This window comes from Salvelinus namaycush, unplaced genomic scaffold (assembly GCF_016432855.1).
Source record: "Salvelinus namaycush isolate Seneca unplaced genomic scaffold, SaNama_1.0 Scaffold22, whole genome shotgun sequence".
NCBI classification, from domain to species: Eukaryota; Metazoa; Chordata; class Actinopteri; order Salmoniformes; family Salmonidae; genus Salvelinus; species Salvelinus namaycush.
Genome location: NW_024059008.1, coordinates 476,899 through 497,645, shown reverse-complemented (window position 1 = coordinate 497,645; position 20,747 = coordinate 476,899). Strand labels below are relative to the sequence as shown.

At 43.5% G+C, this 20,747-nt stretch overlaps 1 protein-coding gene across 1 annotated transcript in view; it reads left to right on the top strand.

Moving 5' to 3' along the window:
• LOC120038421 (myosin-11-like) overlaps positions 1 to 20,747 on the top strand; it is a 40,946-nt gene that overhangs the window by 5,572 nt on the left and 14,627 nt on the right. Inside the window, exons 4-12 of the mRNA XM_038984188.1 lie at positions 4,501 to 4,528; positions 5,855 to 5,963; positions 9,079 to 9,171; positions 12,048 to 12,111; positions 12,385 to 12,483; positions 13,781 to 13,924; positions 15,306 to 15,401; positions 16,765 to 16,883; positions 19,300 to 19,452. Of these exons, the coding sequence (XP_038840116.1) occupies positions 4,501 to 4,528; positions 5,855 to 5,963; positions 9,079 to 9,171; positions 12,048 to 12,111; positions 12,385 to 12,483; positions 13,781 to 13,924; positions 15,306 to 15,401; positions 16,765 to 16,883; positions 19,300 to 19,452 (905 nt within the window). The remainder of the gene's footprint in view (positions 1 to 4,500; positions 4,529 to 5,854; positions 5,964 to 9,078; positions 9,172 to 12,047; positions 12,112 to 12,384; positions 12,484 to 13,780; positions 13,925 to 15,305; positions 15,402 to 16,764; positions 16,884 to 19,299; positions 19,453 to 20,747) is intronic.

Sequence of the window (20,747 nt, the reverse complement as noted above, 5' to 3'; positions counted from 1 at the left end):
TGGATTTAACCTCAAACCAAGGCTGCCTCCCACTCTGCTGGTCCCTATATAGTAGACTACTAGCAGTGGATTTAACCTCTAACCAAGGCTGCCTCCCACTCTGCTGGTCCCTATATAGTACACTACTAGCAGTGGATTTAACCTCAAACCAAGGCTGCCTCCCACTCTGCTGGTCCCTATATAGTAGACTACTAGCAGTGGATTTAACCTCAAACCAAGGCTGCCTCCCACTCTGCTGGTCCCTATATAGTACACTACTAGCAGTGGATTTAACCTCAAACCAAGGCTGCATCCCACTCTGCTGGTCCCTATATAGTGCACTACTAGCAGTGGATTTAACCTCAAACCAAGGCTGCCTCCCACTCTGCTGGTCCCTATATAGTACACTACTAGCAGTGGATTTAACCTCAAACCAAGGCTGCCTCCCACTCTGCTGGTCCCTATATAGTACACTACTAGCAGTGGATTTAACCTCAAACCAAGGCTGCCTCCCACTCTGCTGGTCCCTATATAGTACACTACTAGCAGTGGATTTAACCTCAAACCAAGGCTGCCTCCCACTCTGCTGGTCCCTATATAGTACACTACTAGCAGTGGATTTAACCTCAAACCAAGGCTGCCTCCCACTCTGCTGGTCCCTATATAGTAGTGGATTTAACCTCAAACCAAGGCTGCCTCCCACTCTGCTGGTCCCTATATAGTACACTACTAGCAGTGGATTTAACCTCAAACCAAGGCTGCCTCCCACTCTGCTGGTCCCTATATAGTGCACTACTAGCAGTGGATTTAACCTCAAACCAAGGCTGCCTCCCACTCTGCTGGTCCCTATATAGTACACTACTAGCAGTGGATTTAACCTCAAACCAAGGCTGCCTCCCACTCTGCTGGTCCCTATATAGTAGACTACTAGCAGTGGATTTAACCTCAAACCAAGGCTGCCTCCCACTCTGCTGGTCCCTATATAGTACACTACTAGCAGTGGATTTAACCTCAAACCAAGGCTGCCTCCCACTCTGCTGGTCCCTATATAGTAGACTACTAGCAGTGGATTTAACCTCAAACCAAGGCTGCATCCCACTCTGCTGGTCCCTATATAGTACACTACTAGCAGTGGATTTAACCTCAAACCAAGGCTGCCTCCCACTCTGCTGGTCCCTATATAGTAGACTACTAGCAGTGGATTTAACCTCAAACCAAGGCTGCATCCCACTCTGCTGGTCCCTATATAGTAGACTACTAGCAGTGGATTTAACCTCAAACCAAGGCTGCATCCCACTCTGCTGGTCCCTATATAGTAGACTACTAGCAGTGGATTTAACCTCAAACCAAGGCTGCCTCCCACTCTGCTGGTCCCTATATAGTGCACTACTAGCAGTGGATTTAACCTCAAACCAAGGCTGCCTCCCACTCTGCTGGTCCCTATATAGTGCACTACTAGCAGTGGATTTAACCTCAAACCAAGGCTGCCTCCCACTCTGCTGGTCCCTATATAGTACACTACTAGCAGTGGATTTAACCTCAAACCAAGGCTGCCTCCCACTCTGCTGGTCCCTATATAGTGCACTACTTTTCACCAGAGCACAATAAATCAAATATAATTGTATTTGTCACATGCTTTGTGAACAACAGGTTAAGACTAACAGTGAAATGCTGACTTACGTCCACAACAATGAAGAGAGAAGATGAGATACAATACACGGGGTACCAGTACAATGATAAGTTGGCTATATACACGGGGTACCAGTACTGAGTCAATGATAACTTGGTTATATACACGGGGTACCAGTACAATGATAACTTGGCTATATACACGGGGTACCAGTACTGAATCAATGATAACTTGGTTATATACACAGGGTACCAGTACCGAGTCAATGATAACTTGGTTATATACACGGGGTACCAGTACTGAGTCAATGATAACTTGGCTATATACACGGGGTACCAGTACCGAGTCAATGATAACTTGGTTATATACACGGGGTACCAGTACTAAGTCAATGATAACTTGGTTATATACACGGGGTACCAGTACCTAGTCAATGATAACTTGGCTATGTACAGTTGAAGTCGGAAGTTTACATACACTTAGGTTGGAGTCATTAAAACTAGTTTTTCAACCACTCCACAAATGTCTTGTTAACAAACTATAGTTTCCAGTGGGTCAGAAGTTTACATACACTAAGTTGACTGTGCCTTTAAACAGCTTGGAAAATTCCAGAAAATGATGCCATGGCTTTAGAAGCTTCTGATAGGCTAATTGACATAATTTGAGTCAATTGGAGGTGTACCTGTGGATGTATTTCAAGGCCTACCTTCAAACTCAGTGCTTCTTTGCTTGACATCATGCGGAAATCAGAAGAAATCAGCCAAAAGAATTGTAGACCTTCACAAGTCTGGTTCATCCTTGGGAGCAATTTCCAAACGCCTGAAGGTACCACGTTCATCTGTACAAACAATAGTATACAAGTATTAACACCATGGGACCACACAGCCGTCATACCACTCAGGAAGGAGACGCGTTCTGTCTCCTAAAGATGAACGCACTTTGGTGCGAAAAGTGCAAATCAATCCCAGAACAACAGCAAAGGACCTTGTGAAGATGCTGGAGGAAACAGGTACAAAAGTATATATATACACAGTAAAACGAGTCCTATATCAACATAACCTGAAAGGCCGCTCAGCAAGGAAGAAGCCACTGCTCCAAAACCGCCATAAAAAAGCCAGACTACGGTTTGCAATTGCACATGGGGACAAGATCGTACTTTTTGGAAAAATGTCCTCTGGTCTGATGAAACAAAAATAGAACTGTTTGGCCATAATGACCATCGTTATGTTTGGAGGAAGCGCTTGTAAGCCGAAGAACACCATCCCAACCGTGAAGCACGGGGGTGGCAGCATCATGTTGTGGGGGTGCTTTGCTACAGGAGGGACTGGTGCACTTCACAAAATAGATGGCATCATGAGGCAGGAAAATTATGTGGATATATTGAAGCAACATCTCAAGACATCAGTCAGGAAGTTAAAGCTTGGTCACAAAGGGGTCTTCCAAATGGACAATGACCCCAAGCAAACTTCCAAAGTTGTGGCAAAATGGCTTAAGAACAACAAAGTCAAGGTATTTGAGTGGCCATCACAAAGCCCTGACCTCAATCCTATTGAAAATCTGTGGGCAGAACTGAAAAAGCATGTGCAAGCAAGGAGGCCTACAAACCTGACTCAGTTACACCAGCTCTGTCAGGAGGAATGGGCCAAAATTCACCCAACTTATTGTGGGAAGCTTGTGGAAGGCTACCCGAAACGTTTGACCCAAGTTAAACAATTTAAAGGCAATGCTACCAAATACTAATTGAGTGTATGTAAACTTCTGACCCTCTGGGAATGTGATGAAAGAAATAAAAGCTGAAATAAATCATTCTCTCTACTATTATTTCACATTCTTAACATAAAGTGGTAATCCTAACTGACCTAAAATAGGGAATGTTTACTAGGATTAAATGTCAGGAATTGTGAAAAACTGAGTTTTTGGCTAAGGTGTATGTAAACTTCCGACTTCAACTGTAGATATGTACATATAGGTAGTGGTAAAGTGACTAGGCAACAGGATAGCGATTAAACAGATAGAACTATTTTGGGTTCCATGTAGAACCCTTTCCACAGTGTACTACATGAAACCCAAAAGGGTTCTACCTAGAACCAAAAGCAGTGCATTATTTAGGGAATAGGATACCATTTCAGACAGAACCCAAATTATACTGGTCCAGTTTCCAGCCATCAGAAGGGGGTGATCTCCAAAATACCCAGACATGGAGTCTGTCTGTGTGTGTTAAGTTGTGTGTGTGTGTGTATGTATGTGTGTGTGTGTGTTTATGTTTCAAAATACCCATACATGGAGTCCGTCTGTGTGTGTTAAGTTGTGTGTGTGTGTGATAAGGTGTGTGTGTGTGAGATAAGGTGTGTGTATGTATGTGTGTGTGTGTGTTTATGTTTCAAAATACCCAGACATGGAGTCTGTCTGTGTGTGTTAAGTTGTCTGTGTGTGTGAGATAAGGTGTGTGTATGTATGTGTGTGAGTGTTTGTGTTTCAAAATAGCCATACATGGAGCAGGTTACCAAGGTTACCTTCCTCCAGTAGCCCTCTCCATCCCTCTGCTATTTTTAGCCAATATTGAGTAACAGAGAAGTTAATCTCGTGCAAAAATAGATGTAGGAAGCTGTTCCTAGTCTTCCCTCTCTGTGTGAGTGAACAGAGCACCTTAAGTTCATGTTTGGTGTGTTCAGCTTGGCTTCAACTGTCCTGCCTTAACCCACCTCTCTCCCTCTCTCCCTCCCTCTCTCTCTCTCTCCCTCCTCTCCCTCACCCTCTCTCCATCTCCCTTCTTCCCTATCTCTCCCTCCCTCTTCTCTCCCCCTCCCTTTCCCCATCCCTCTCTCTCTCCCTCCCTCCCTCTCCCCTCTCCCTCCCTCCGTACCTCCCTTTCTCTCTGTCTTACTCCACAGAGCGTGAGGACCAGTCAATTCTGTGCACGTGAGTCTAAATCTCAAACACAGACATATTTTTTCCAACACATGACCTTGTTGCCCCTTGTACCAGGGATATGTCCCAAATGTAACCTTATCCCGTGACCTTATCCCGTGACCTTATCCCGTGACCTTGTCCCGTGACCTTGTCCCGTGACCTTGTCCCGTGACCTTGTGTCTGTCAGGTTCTACCTGGGCTAAGCATTGTTCTGAGGTGTTGAGCATCAACGTTTTCACATCTCAGAATTGTTTTGTTCACTCTTAGAATAAAGGGTTCCAAAAGGGTTCTTCCGCTGTCCCCATATGAGAGTCCTTTTTGGTTCCAGGGAGAACCCTTTTTGGTTCCAGGTAGAACCCTTTTGGGTTTAATTTAGAACCCTCTGTGGAAAGGGTTTTACATGGAACCCAAAAGGGTTCTACCTGGAACCAAAAATGGTTCCTCAAAGGGTTCTTCAAAGGGTTCTCCTATGGGGGACAGCAGAAGAACCCTTTTAGGTTCTAGAGAGCACCTGTTTTCTAAGAGCGTAGTGAATTCTTCTTTCATAAAGGATTAAGGTCGTCACCGTAAAGGCACGTAAAGTGCAGAGTATCAAGATCTTGAGACATTTGTAAATTGTTTTTTTGGGGGGTGTGCAACTGCAGATAGAACCCTATGGTTCTGAAATGTCAACCTGGGTTCAGTCATACGTTTCTATCTGACACTTCTGAATTAGACAGAGGTGAGTCTGGACCCCTGTCCCTCCTCTCTAACCCCCTGTCCCTCTCCTCCCTAATGCCCTGTCCCTCTCCTCCCTAATGCCCTGTCCCTCTCCTCTCTAACGCCCTGTCCCTCTCCTCTCTAACCCCCTGTCCCTCTCCTCTCTAATGCCCTGTCCCTCTCCTCTCTAACCCCCTGTCCCTCTCCTCTCTAATGCCCTGTCCCTCTCCTCTCTAACCCCCTGTCCCTCTCCTCTCTAATGCCCTGTCCCTCTCCTCTCTAACCCCCTGTCCCTCTCCTCTCTAACCCCCTGTCCCTCTCCTCTCTAACCTCCTGTCCCTCTCCTCTCTAACGCCCTGTCCCTCTCCTCTCTAACCCCCTGTCCCTCTCCTCTCTAACCCCCTGTCCCTCTCCTCCCTAATGCCCTGTCCCTCTCCTCTCTAACCCCCTGTCCCTCTCCTCTCTAACCCCCTGTCCCTCTCCTCTCTAACGCCCTGTCCCTCTCCTCTCTAACCCCCTGTCCCTCTCCTCTCTAACGCCCTGTCCCTCTCCTCTCTAACCCCCTGTCCCTCTCCTCTCTAACCCCCTGTCTCTCTCCTCTCTAACCCCCTGTCTCTCTCCTCTCTACCCCACCAGAGGTGAGTCTGGAGCGGGGAAGACAGAGAACACGAAGAAGGTGATCCAGTATCTGGCGGTGGTGGCTTCCTCTCACAAGGGCAGCAAGAAGGACACTGGAGCTGTGAGTGTTACCTCTGGTGTACAATATGATACACTACAATACACTGGAGCTGTGTTACCTCTAGTGTACAATACGATACGATACACTACAATACACTGGAGCTGTGTTACCTCTAGTGTACAATACGATACACTACAATACACTGGCGCTGTGTTACCTCTAGTGTACAATACGATACGATACACTACAATACACTGGAGCTGTGTTACCTCTAGTGTACAATACGATACACTACAATACACTGGAGCTGTGTTACTTCTAGTGTACAATACGATACGATACACTACAATACACTGGAGCTGTGTTACCTCTAGTGTACAATACGATACACTACAATACACTGGCGCTGTGTTACTTCTAGTGTACAATACAATACGATACACTACAATACACTGGAGCTGTGTTACCTCTAGTGTACAATATGATACACTACAATACACTGGAGCTGTGTTACCTCTAGTGTACAATACAATACAATATGATACACTACAATACACTGGAGCTGTGTTACCTCTAGTGTACAATACAATATGATACACTACAATACACTGGAGCTGTGTTACCTCTAGTGTACAATACAATATGATACACTACAATACACTGGAGCTGTGTTACCTCTAGTGTACAATATGATACACTACAATACACTGGAGCTGTGTTACCTCTAGTGTACAATACAATATGATACACTACAATACACTGGAGCTGTGTTACCTCTAGTGTACAATACAATATGATACACTACAATACACTGGAGCTGTGAGTGTTACCTCTAGTGTACAATACAATATGATACACTACAATACACTGGAGCTGTGTTACCTCTAGTGTACAATACAATATGATACACTACAATACACTGGAGCTGTGTTACCTCTAGTGTACAATACAATATGATACACTACAATACACTGGAGCTGTGTTACCTCTAGTGTACAGTACAATATGATACACTACAATACACTGGAGCTGTGTTACCTCTAGTGTACAATACAATATGATACACTATAATACACTGGAGCTGTGAGTGTTACCTCTAGGGTTGCAAAACCTTCCCAAATGTTCCAGAAATCCTGGATGGAAGTTTCCTGGAATCAGGAGGGAATAAGCAGGACATCTAGGAATCATCCAACTGGGATTTCTGGAAAACCTGGGAATAATGGGAAGTTACAGGACTTTCTACAACCCCTCCCTCTACTGTACTCTGCTCAACACACTCAAAACAATGTGACGTGTTGAGTCCCTCAGAGGATAGCAGCAGATATTGAGTTGATGGAAACTGAACTGAAATGTCTAAACCGTGGAACCCTTTTGTTTTAATTGAGAAGAGCACTCATAAGAGACTGTACTTTTATCAATGTGATGACAAAACATTTCTTTAACAATGAAAGACATTTCTGTGTGATATTTTTGTTGTGTGACAGGATGCACCAACACTAGTCAAGGTATGACAACTCTTCCTGTGATGTGGCCTATGCAGACTACTGTAACGTAACTGACTGTGTGGTAGAAACTACTGCTGGTCTGGTTGGTGGACTGCTTCCTCTTCAGTTTGTGCTGCTTGGTGCTGCTGGTGGTTTAGGCTTCATCTCTTCTGCTGAAGAGGCAAATCTCTCAGAATCAATACTGATAGCCAATGAGCCGTACTCTAAGTCCTGCTGTGGACCGCCCCCGTGGTTCTATATTCAATACTGATAGCCAATGAGCTGTACTCTAAGTCCTGCTATGGACCGCCCCCGTGGTTCTATATTCATATTCTATATATTCCATATTCCCCTTACCCAATCACAGAAGAAGACAGTTTAGGGTTCACATATCAGACACGACCTCTTCCCCAAAGATACGATCACAGAAGAAGAAGAGGAAGAATTTAATAAAAAAATAGCTAGTGACAATGATGAAGGAGAATAGAAGAATACTTTATTGTGTATCATAAATAATACGTTATGCCAGGTTATGATACATTATGCCAGGTTATAATACGTTATGCCAGGTTATGATGCGTTATGCCAGGTTATGATGCGTTATGCCAGGTTATAATACGTTATGCCAGGTTATAATACGCTATGCCAGGTTATGATACGTTATGCTAGGTTATGATACGTTATGCCAGGTTATAATACGTTATGCCAGGCTATGATACGTTATAACAGGTTATGCCAGGTTATAATACGTTATGCCAGGTTATAATACGTTATGCCAGGCTATGATACGTTATAACAGGTTATGCCAGGTTATAATACGTTATGCCAGGTAATAATACATTATAACAAGTTATGCCCGGTTATAAAACGTTATGCCAGGTTAGGCCAGGTTATAATACGTTATGCCAGGTTATAAAACGTTATGCCAGGTTATGCCAGATTATAATACGTTATGCCAGGTTATGCCAGATTATCAAACATGCCAGGTTATAATACGTTATGCCAGGTTATAATACATTATAATACGTTATGCCAGGTTATAATGCATTATAATATGTTATGCCAGATTATAATACATTATAATAGGTTATAATGATCACATCATCCTCTGCCTCCTCTGTAGGAGAAGCCAGAGAAGCCTGGGTCTCTGGCCTATGTGAGTATGAGAGTAGCACCCTATTCCCTATTTAGTGCACTACTTTTGACCACCGCATATAGAGGTCTGGTAAAAGAAGTGCACTACATATGTAATAGGGTGCCATTCGGGAGTTCATAGCTGCATGCTAGCTAGCGTGTCACACCTACATTTGATTAACCGATATGATCGATCTCTCCTGTCCTATAGCATGTGAACACTATTAACTGTTGATGGACCTCTCTGTGTGTTAGAAAGTAGTGGCCTGTATGACATTTCAAATAGTGTGTGAAACATCAAAGTCACCCCATAATAATCTTTTCACTAATCTCTCTGAGTGGTTGCTATGCTACATCTGACTGACTGTGTTTTGCTCTGTGTCTGTTGCACTGCTTTGTAGTGTGTCTCAGTTGTCCATTTCTTTGTTGTTGTACAGTGTAACGTAACTTGTGTTGTGTTGTTGTGTGACATCATTCTTTGGTAATATGCATGAAGTGGAATAATAATTGTGATGTCACAGATATGTGATTGTTTTTCCTCCTTTCCCCCGTTTGTCCTCCAGGGGGAGCTAGAGAAGCAGCTGCTGCAGGCTAACCCCATCCTGGAAGCCTTCGGGAACGCCAAGACCATCAAGAACGACAACTCCTCACGATTCGTAATTAACTCACGGTTTACACGCGCTCAGACACTGTTTACACACGCTCAGACACTGTTTACACACGCTCAGACACTGTTTACACACGCTCAGACACTGTTTACACACGCTCAGACACTGTTTACACACGCTCAGACACTGTTTACACACGCTCAGACACTGTTTACACACGCTCAGACACTGTTACACACGCTCAGACACTGTTACACACGCTCAGACACTGTTACACACGCTCAGACACTGTTACACACGCTCAGACACTGTTACACACACTCTGACACTGTTACACACGCTCAGACACTGTTACACACACTCAGACACTGTTACACACTCTCAGACACTGTTACACACTCTCAGACACTGTTACACACGCTCAGACACTGTTACACACGCTCAGACACTGTTACACACTCTCAGACACTGTTACACACGCTCAGACACTGTTACACACGCTCAGACACTGTTTACACACGCTCAGACACTGTTACACACGCTCAGACACTGTTTACACACGCTCAGACACTGTTTACACACGCTCAGACACTGTTACACACGCTCAGACACTGTTTACACACGCTCAGACACTGTTACACACGCTCAGACACTGTTACACACTCTCAGACACTGTTACACACGCTCAGACACTGTTACACACGCTCAGACACTGTTACACACGCTCAGACACTGTTACACACGCTCAGATACTGTTACACACGCTCAGACACTGTTACACACGCTCAGACACTGTTACACACGCTCAGACACTGTTACACACGCTCAGACACTGTTACACACACTTTTCAAACAAAACTATATTAATTTAAAAAATGTCAAATTAAATTCATTCATTCATTCCTTCGCTCTCTCCACATTACTACTAACTTGATTAAAGCTTTTAACTAGGACCCAGAGTCTTTCCCGGTCTGATTACGTAGTCAGGAAAATCTCCTGGCACCAGTCCCTTGTTACTAGAGTACAGACTGCTATTCCTTGTTACTAGAGTACAGACTGTTATTCCTTGTTACTAGAGTACAGACTGTTATTCCTTGTTACTAGAGTACAGACTGCTATTCCTTGTTACTAGAGTACAGACTGTTATTCCTTGTTACTAGAGTACAGACTGTTATTCCTTGTTACTAGAGTACAGACTGTTATTCCTTGTTACTAGAGTACAGACTGTTATTCCTTGTTACTAGAGTACAGACTGCTATTCCTTGTTACTAGAGTACAGACTGCTATTCCTTGTTACTAGAGTACAGACTGTTATTCCTTGTTACTAGAGTACAGACTGTTATTCTTTGTTACTAGAGTACAGACTGCTATTCCTTGTTACTAGAGTACAGACTGTTATTCCTTGTTACTAGAGTACAGACTGTTATTCCTTGTTACTAGAGTACAGACTGTTATTCCTTGTTACTAGAGTACAGACTGTTATTCCTTGTTACTAGAGTACAGACTGTTATTCCTTGTTACTAGAGTACAGACTGCTATTCCTTGTTACTAGAGTACAGACTGCTATTCCTTGTTACTAGAGTACAGACTGTTATTCCTTGTTACTAGAGTACAGACTGCTATTCCTTGTTACTAGAGTACAGACTGCTATTCCAGTGATATCATGACATCTATCAAGAGCTCAGAGCTCACATATACAGTATCCTACGTATCTCTCCTCACATATACAGTATCCTACATATCTCTACTCACATACAGTATCCTACATATCTCTCCTCACATACACAGTATCCTACATATCTCTCCTCACATATACAGTATCCTACATATCTCTCCTCACGTATACAGTATCCTACATATCTCTCCTCACGTATACAGTATCCTACGTATCTCTCCTCACGTATACAGAATCCTACGTATCTCTCCTCACATATACAGTATCCTACATATCTCTCCTCACGTATACAGTATCCTACATATCTCTCCTCACGTATACAGTATCCTACATATCTCTCCTCGCGTATACAGTATCCTACATATCTCTCCTTGCGTATACAGTATCCTACATATCTCTCCTCGCGTATACAGTATCCTACATCTCTCTCCTCACGTATACAGTATCCTACATCTCTCTCCTCACGTATACAGTATCCTACATCTCTCTCCTCACATATACAGTATCCTACATCTCTCTCCTCACATATACAGTATCCTACATATCTCTCCTCACATATACAGTATCCTACATATCTCTCCTCACGTATACAGTATCCTACATATCTCTCCTCACGTATACAGTATCCTACATATCTCTCCTCACATATACAGTATCCTACATATGTCTCCTCACATATACAGTATCCTACATATGTCTCCTCACATATACAGTATCCTACGTATCTCTCCTCACGTATAGAGTATCCTACATATCTCTCCTCACATATACAGTATCCTACATATCTCTACTCACATATACAGTATCCTACATATCTCTCCTCACATATACAGTATCCTACATATACAGTATCCTACATATCTCTCCTCACGTATACAGTAACCTACATATCTCTCCTCACATACACAGTATCCTACATATACAGTATCCTACATATCTCTCTTCACGTATACAGTATCCTACATATACAGTATCCTACATATCTCTCTTCACGTATACAGTATCCTACATATCTCTCTTCACGTATACAGTATCCTACATATACAGTATCCTACATATCTCTCTTCACGTATACAGTATCCTACATATCTCTCTTCACGTATACAGTATCCTACATATCTCTCCTCACATATACAGTATCCTACATATCTCTCCTCACATATACAGTATCCTACATATCTCTCCTCATATACAGTATCCTACATATCTCTCCTCACATATACAGTATCCTACGTATCTCTCCTCACAGGGCAAGTTTATTAAGCTCAACTTTGACGTGACCGGATTCCTGGTTGGAGCCAACATCGATACCTGTATCCTCATGAAATATACTTTCTATAAATATACAGACTTTGGGCTCCTCATAGAGATGTATTGAAGTGTTTATCAAATTCATCTTTTAGAGATTTGGGAGATAAAAGGGACAGTTCCCCAGACACAGATTAAACCTAGTCCTGGACTAAAAAGCCTGTTCATTGTATATTAATATTTCATGTGTGTCGGGGGAAACTGGCCCAACGTAAAAGGCGGTGTCTTGTTCCTGCACCACAGAGTTTTTTTGTCTTTAACCCTCCGCTGTCCACCAGACCTGCTGGAGAAGTCTCGCTGTATCCGCCAAGCCAAGATAGAGAGAGCCTTCCATATCTTTTACTACATGGTGGCCGGCGCGAAGGACCAACTAAAGGGTGAGGAGATTGACGGATGGACAGGCGAGGATTGGTCGTTTCTCCTAAATCAGGGGTTGGCAATCATTTTGTCTCGAGGGCCACATCGGGATTTCAAAGATTCTGGGTCGGCCCACCCCTGTCCTAGATAGTTATGCTCATTTAAAGGACAGGTCTGAAACGACTTTCTGTCTCTATATAGAGAAGCTGTTGCAGGGGGGTTTCAGTGTGTTTCGTTTACTGGGAGCAGTAAACACAGTGTACAAAACATTAAGAACACCTTCCTAATATTGAGTTGAACCCAACACCCCCGTTTGCCCTCAGAACACCCTCAATTCGTCAGGTCATGGACTCTACAAGGTGTTGAAAGCGTTCCACAGAGATGCTGGCCCATGTTGACTCCAATACTTCCCACAGTGGTGTCCAGTTGGCTGGATGTCCTTTGGGTGGTGGACCATTCTTGATACACACAGGAAACTGTTGAGCGTGAAAAACCCAGCAGCGTTGCAGTTCTTGACACAAATCGGTGCGCCTGGCACCTACTACCATACCCCGTTCAAAGGCACTTAAATATGTTGTCTTGCCCATTCACCCTCTGAATGGCAACACATACACTATCCTTGTCTCAATTGTCTCAAGGCTTAAAAATCCTTCTTTAACCTGTCTCCTCCCCTTCATCTACACTGATTGAAGTGGACTTAACAAGTGACATCAATAAGGGATCATATCTTTCACGTGAATTCACCTGGTCAGTCTATGTCATGGAAAGAGTTGTGTATACTCAGTGTGCCTTATTGCTATTATAAACTGGTTGCCAACATAATTAGAACAGTAAAAATAAATGTTTTGTCATACCTGTGGTATACGGTCTGATATACCACGGCTGTCAGCCAATCAGCATTCATGGCTCGACCCACCCAGTTTGTAATGCCTGATATACCATAGCTTTTAGCCAATCAGCATCCAGGACACAAACTACCTGGTTTATAATAATATAATAAATATTATAAACTGGGTGGTTCGAGCCCTGAATGCTGATTGGCTCTCAGCCGTGGAATATCAGACTGTACACCACGGGTATGACAAAACATGTAATTACATTGGTAACCAGTTTATAATAGTAATAAGGCACCTCGGAGGTTTGTGATATATGGCCAATATACCACGGCTAAGGGCTGTATCCAGGCACTCTGTGTTACGTTGTGCATAAGAACAACCCTTAGCCATGGTATATTGGTCATATGCCACACCTCCTTATTGTTTAATTATATGGTGTATAAACCATACAGCTCCTCCTCTCCTGTCTGTCCCTGTATAGAGGAGCTGTTACTGGAGGATTTCGGGGCCTACCGGTTCCTGGTGGCGGGTCATGTGGAGGTGCCTGGTCAGGAAGATGATCAGATGTTCATAGAAACACTGGAGGCCATGGAGATCATGGGTTTCTCTGAGGACGAGAGGACAGGTACTGGAGGGAGGGGAGGACTGTCTCTGAGGACAGGTACTGGAGGGAAGGGGAGGGCTGTCTCTGAGGACAGGTACTGGAGGGGAGGGGAGGGCTGTCTCTGAGGACAGGTACTGGAGGGAAGGGGAGGGCTGTCTCTGAGGACAGGTACTGGAGGGAGGGGAGGGCTGTCTCTGAGGACAGGTACTGGAGGGAAGGGGAGGGCTGTCTCTGAGGACAGGTACTGGAGGGAAGGGGAGGGCTGTCTCTGAGGACAGGTACTGGAGGGAAGGGGAGTGCTGTCTCTCAGGATGAGAGGACAGGTACTGGAGGGAAGGGGAGGGCTGTCTCTGAGGATGAGAGGACAGGTACTGGAGGGAAGGGGAGGGCTGTCTCTGAGGATGAGAGGACAGGTACTGGAGGGAGGGGAGGGCTGTCTCTGAGGATGAGAGGACAGGTACTGGAGGAAGGGGAGGGCTGTCTCTGCGGACCAGGGGATAGATACTAGAGGGAAGTGGAGGGCTGTCTCTGAGGAACAGAGGATAGATACTAGAGGGAAGTGGAGGGCTGTCTGAGGACCAGAGGATAGATACTAGAGGGAGGGGAGGGCTGTCTCTGAGGACCAGAGGATAGATACTAGAGGGAAGAGGAGGGCTGTCTCTGAGGACCAGAGGATAGATACTAGAGGGAAGAGGAGGGCTGTCTCTGAGGACCAGAGGATAGATACTAGAGGGAAGAGGAGGGCTGTCTCTGAGGACCAGGGGATAGATACTAGAGGGAAGAGGAGGGCTGTCTCTGAGGACCAGAGGATAGATACTAGAGGGAAGAGGAGGGCTGTCTCTGAGGACCAGAGGATAGATACTAGAGGGAAGAGGAGGGCTGTCTCTGAGGACCAGAGGATAGATACTAGAGGGAAGAGGAGGGCTGTCTGAGGACCAGAGGATAGATACTAGAGGGAGGGGAGGGCTGTCTCTGAGGATGAGAGGACAGGTACTGGAGGGAGGGGAGTGCTGTCTCTGAGGATGAGAGGACAGGTACTGGAGGGAAGAGGAGGGCTGTCTCTGAGGACCAGAGGATAGATACTAGAGGGAAGTGGAGGGCTGTCTCTGAGGACCAGGGGATAGATACTAGAGGGAGGGGAGGGCTGTCTCTGAGGACCAGAGGATAGATACTAGAGGGAAGAGGAGGGCTGTCTGGCTTTTAGTCTATCATTCTCTTTCTCCACCTCACTTTGTCTTTCTCTGTCCATCTGTCATTCTCTCTCTCTCGCTATATTTCTCTTGAGGACGAGGGGATAGGTAGGGGTAGGGCTGTCTCTCTTTCTGCTGTCTCTCTCAGTGATGTCTGTCTCTCTCTCTCCTCCCACCTCTCCTCTCATCCCTCGCTCCTCTCCTCACTCTAGGCATGATGAAGGTGGTCTCCACTGTGCTCCAGCTGGGGAACATTAAGTTCAACAAGGAGAGGAACAATGAGCAGGCCACCATGCCCGACAACACAGGTGATACATGACATCACACAGGTAGTAGCAGGACATGTGAGACATGACATCACAAGGGTAGTAAGAACACAGGTGTGACATGACATCACACAGGTAGTAACCACACAGGTGAGACATGAAATCACACAGGTAGGAGCAACACAGGTGGGACATGACATCACACAGGTAGGAGCAACACAGGTGGGACATGACATCACACAGGTAGGAGCAACACAGGTAACAACAGAGTTTGTTCACAGTAACACAAGCTTGAAAATACAGTTTACATTTAGCACAGATAACACAGAGAGGAAAGCACAGGTAAGAAAGGCAACAGGTAACATACCACTAACACAGGTAAGAAAGACAACAGGTAACATACCACTAACACAGGTGAGAAAGATAACAGGTGACATACCACTAACACAGGTAAGAACGACAACAGGTAACATACCACTAACACAGGTAAGAAAGACAACAGGTAACATACCACTAGCACAGGTAAGAACGACAACAGGTAACATACCACTAACACAGGTAAGAACGACAACAGGTAACATACCACTAACACAGGTAAGAAAGACAGCAGGTAACATACCACTAACACAGGTAAGAAAGATAACAGGTAACATACCACTAACACAGGTAAGAACGACAACAGGTAACATACCACTAACACAGGTAAGAAAGACAGCAGGTAACATACCACTAACACAGGTAAGAAAGACAACAGGTAACATACCACTAACACAGGTAAGAAAGACAGCAGGTAACATACCACTAACACAGGTAAGAAAGATAACAGGTAACATACCACTAACACAGGTAAGAAAGACAACAGGTGACATACCACTAACACAGGTAAGAAAGACAACAGGTAACATACCACTAACACAGGTAAGAACGACAACAGGTAACATACCACTAACACAGGTAAGAACGACAACAGGTAACATACCACTAACACAGGTAAGAACGACAACAGGTAACATACCACTAACACAGGTAAGAACGACAACAGGTAACATACCACTAACACAGGTAAGAACGACAACAGGTAACATACCACTAACACAGGTAAGAACGACAACAGGTAACATACCACTAACACAGGTAAGAAAGACAACAGGTAACATACCACTAACACAGGTAAGAACGACAACAGGTAACATACCACTAAACACAGGTAAGAACGACAACAGGTAACATACCACTAACACAGGTAAGAACGACAACAGGTAACATACCACTAACACAGGTAAGAAAGATAACATACAGTACGACTAATCTTTCTCTCTCTCTTTCCCTTTATCCTCTTCTCCTCTCTCTCTCTTTTCCTCCCCCCTCTCCCCTCTCTTCTCTCTCTCTCTCTCTCTCTCTTCAGCGGCTCAGAAAGTGTGCCACCTGCAGGGTATCAACGTGACAGACTTCACCCGTTCCGTCCTCACCCCCCGTATCAAGGTGGGCAGAGAGGTGGTGCAGAAGGCTCAGACCAAGGAACAGGTACTCTTCTATTCTACTATATTCTACTCTAGTCTACTCTAGTCCACTCTACTTTATTCTAATCTTTTCTACTCTATTATATTCTATCCTACTCTTATGTTCTATTCTACTCTATTCTACTCTATTATGGTATACTATTTTCTATTGTACTCTACTCTATTGTTATCTATTCTACTCTATTATGTTTTATTCTACTCTGTTCTATTATACTATTTTCTATTGTACTCTATTATATTATACTCTATTATATTATCTTATATTCTACTATCTTCTATTCTACTATCTTCTATTCTACTCTATTCTACTCTATTCTACTCTATTCTACTCTATTCTACTATATTCTATTCTATTAAATTCTACTTTATTATATTCTACTCTGTTCTACTTTGTTATATTTTACTCTATTCTATTCAACTATACTCTATTCATCTCTACTCTATTCTACTATCTTCTATTCTACTCTATTCTACTCTGCTCTACTCTATTATATTCAATTCTACTTTATTCTATTCTACTCGGTTCTACTTTGTTATATTGTACTCTATTCCATTAAACTCTACTCTATTCAACTATACTCTATTATACTCTATTATGTTCAATTCTAATCTGTTCTACTCTATTCTGTTCTATTCAACTCTACACTACACAAAATACCCTCTTCTACTCCATTCTATTCAACTCGACGCTATTTTACTCTACTCAATTCTACTTTACTATATTCTATTCTGCTCTATTCTACTCTATTCTACTGTGTTCTACTCTATTATATTACTCTATGCTATGCTACTATATTCTGTTCTATTCTGCTTCATTCTACTATATTCTACTGTATTCTACTGTATTCCACTCTATTCTATTGTATTACTCTATTCTATGCTACTATATTCTGTTCTATTCTGCTTCATTCTACTATATTCTACTGTATTCTACTGTATTCCACTCTATTCTATTGTATTACTCTATTCTATGCTACTATATTCTGTTCTATTCTACTTCATTCTATTCTACCCTTTTCTGTTCTATTATATTATACCCTGTTCAACTCGTACTTGTACTATATTCTACTTTATTCTATTAAACTCTACTCTATTCTACTATCTTCTATTCTACTCTATTCTACTATGCTCTACTCTATTATATTCAATTCTACTTTATTGTATTCTACTCGGTTCTACTTTGTTATATTTTACTCTATTATATTCAACTCTACTTTATAATATTCTACTTTATTATGTTATATTATGCTCTAATCTATTCAACTCTACTGTATTCTACTCTATTCTATTTTACTTTATTATATTCAACTCTAAACTACTATAATCTACTCTATTCTATTCCATTCAACTCTACTCTATTCAACTCTACTCTGTTCGACTCCATTCTATTATGTTCTACTCTATTCTATTGTACTCTATTCTACTCTACTTTATTCTGTTATATTCTATTCTCTTCTACTCTAGTCTGTTTTATTCAACTATACACTGCTCTAATCTACTCTATTCTATTAAACTCCTTTCTTCTCTTTAATCAACTCTATGTTCTACTCTATTCTTCTCTACTATATTCTACTCTATTCAATACTACTCTATTTTACTCTGTTCTATTCAACTCTACACAATTCTATTCTGCTCTATTCTAATCTACTCTATTTATCTCTACTCTATTCAACTCTAATCTATTATATTCTACTCTACTCTATTCAACTCTACTCTATTCAACTCTACTCTATTCAACTCTACTATATTCAACTCTACTATATTCAACTCTACTCTATTCTACTCAACTCTATTCTATTCTACTCTTCTCTATTTTATTATTCTCTGGTCTATTGTATTCTACTCTATTCTATTCAACTCTATTCTATTCAACTCTATTCTATTCAACTCTATTCTATTCTACTCTAATCTATTATATTCTACTCGTCTCTATTTTATTATTCTCTGGTCTATTGTATTCTACTCTATTCTATTCTAGATTCAACTTAATTGTACAATACCTTCCTCTCACATGTTCAGTTAAAAGTTATTTTCAACAGAGAGCTGGCAACATATAATGTATCTGAAGCATAAGTAGTTATAGTACATAGCCCTTCTCTAGAGGAAGCTTTAGTCAGAGACAGGGCTGTACATGGAGGCAGACAAGATGACGGTTCACACACTCCCTGTCTATCTCCCTCTCCCTCTCCCTCTCCCCCTCCCCCTCCCTCTCCCTCCCTCCCTCCCTCCCTCCCTCTCCCTCCCCCTCCCTCTCCCTCTCCCCCTCCCTCTCCCCCTCCCCCTCCCTCTCCCCCTCCCCCTCCCTCTCCCTCTCCCTCTCCCTCTCTCCCTCCCCCTCCCCCTCCCTCTCCCTCTCCCTCTCCCTCTCCCTCCCTCCCTCCCTCCCTCTCCCCCTCCCCCTCCCCCTCCCTCTCCCCCAGGCTGACTTTGCCATCGAGGCCCTAGCGAAGGCCATGTATGAGCGGTTGTTCAGGTGGATCCTGGCTCGGGTGAATAAGACTCTGGATAAGGCCAAACGTAAAGGAGCATCATTCCTGGGGATCCTAGACATCGCTGGCTTTGAAATCTTTGAGGTGAGATTGAGGAGTCTTTAAGTTGACAGAGAAAGGAATTCAGCAGGGGTCCCGTGGGGCCAGTTGGTAGCTCATGGAGCATTGCAACGCCAAGGTTGTGGGTTCGATTCCCATGGAGGACCGGTAAAAGAAAATGCTGCACCCACTACTGTAATTCACTCTGGATACGAGCATCTGCTAAATGACTGACATTTACACCATTTAAAATGGGTAGACGTAGCGATTTGGGAGCCCCATCTACCTCCCAAAAGGGACATTTCCCCCAGAACATGTCCTACTATGATTACTGTTATCCAACCATTAAAACACCCCCCCTACAGGCCTTGGTCAAAGTAGTGCACTAAATAGGGAATAGGATGTCATTTGGGATTCAGACCTGATGTACAGGACTATGATGTGAGCACTACCTCTATGTTCACCTCCATCTCTCCCATCTCCCCTCCTCAGGAACTACCACATTACTGGAGCTCTGTGTAAACCACTATGTACCTTCTCCTCAGGGACTAGCTCTGTGTAAACCACTATGTACCTTCTCCTCAGGAACTACCACATTACTGTAGCTCTGTGTAAACCACTATGTACCTTCTCCTCAGGAACTAGCTCTGTGTAAACCACTATGTACCTTCTCCTCAGGGACTACCACGGTACTGTAGCTCTGTAAACCACTATGTACCTTCTCCTCAGGAACTACCACGGTACTGTAGCTCTGTGTAAACCACTATGTACCTTCTCCTCAGGGACTACCACGGTACTGTATCTCTGTGTAAACCACTATGTACCTTCTCCTCAGGAACTACCACGGTACTGTATCTCTGTGTAAACCACTATGTACCTTCTCCTCAGGAACTACCACGGTACTGTATCTCTGTGTAAACCACTATGTACCTTCTCCTCAGGAACTACCACGGTACTGTAGCTCTGTGTAAACCACTATGTACCTTCTCCTCAGGAACTACCACGGTACTGTAGCTCTGTGTAAACCACTATGTACCTTCTCCTCAGGGACTACCACGGTACTGTAGCTCTGTGTAAACCACTATGTACCTTCTCCTCAGGAACTAGCTCTGTGTAAACCACTATGTACCTTCTCCTCAGGAACTACCACGGTACTGTAGCTCTGTGTAAACCACTATGTACCTTCTCCTCAGGGACTACCACGGTACTGTAGCTCTGTGTAAACCACTATGTACCTTCTCCTCAGGGACTACCACGGTACTGTATCTCTGTGTAAACCACTATGTACCTTCTCCTCAGGAACTACCACGGTACTGTAGCTCTGTGTAAACCACTATGTA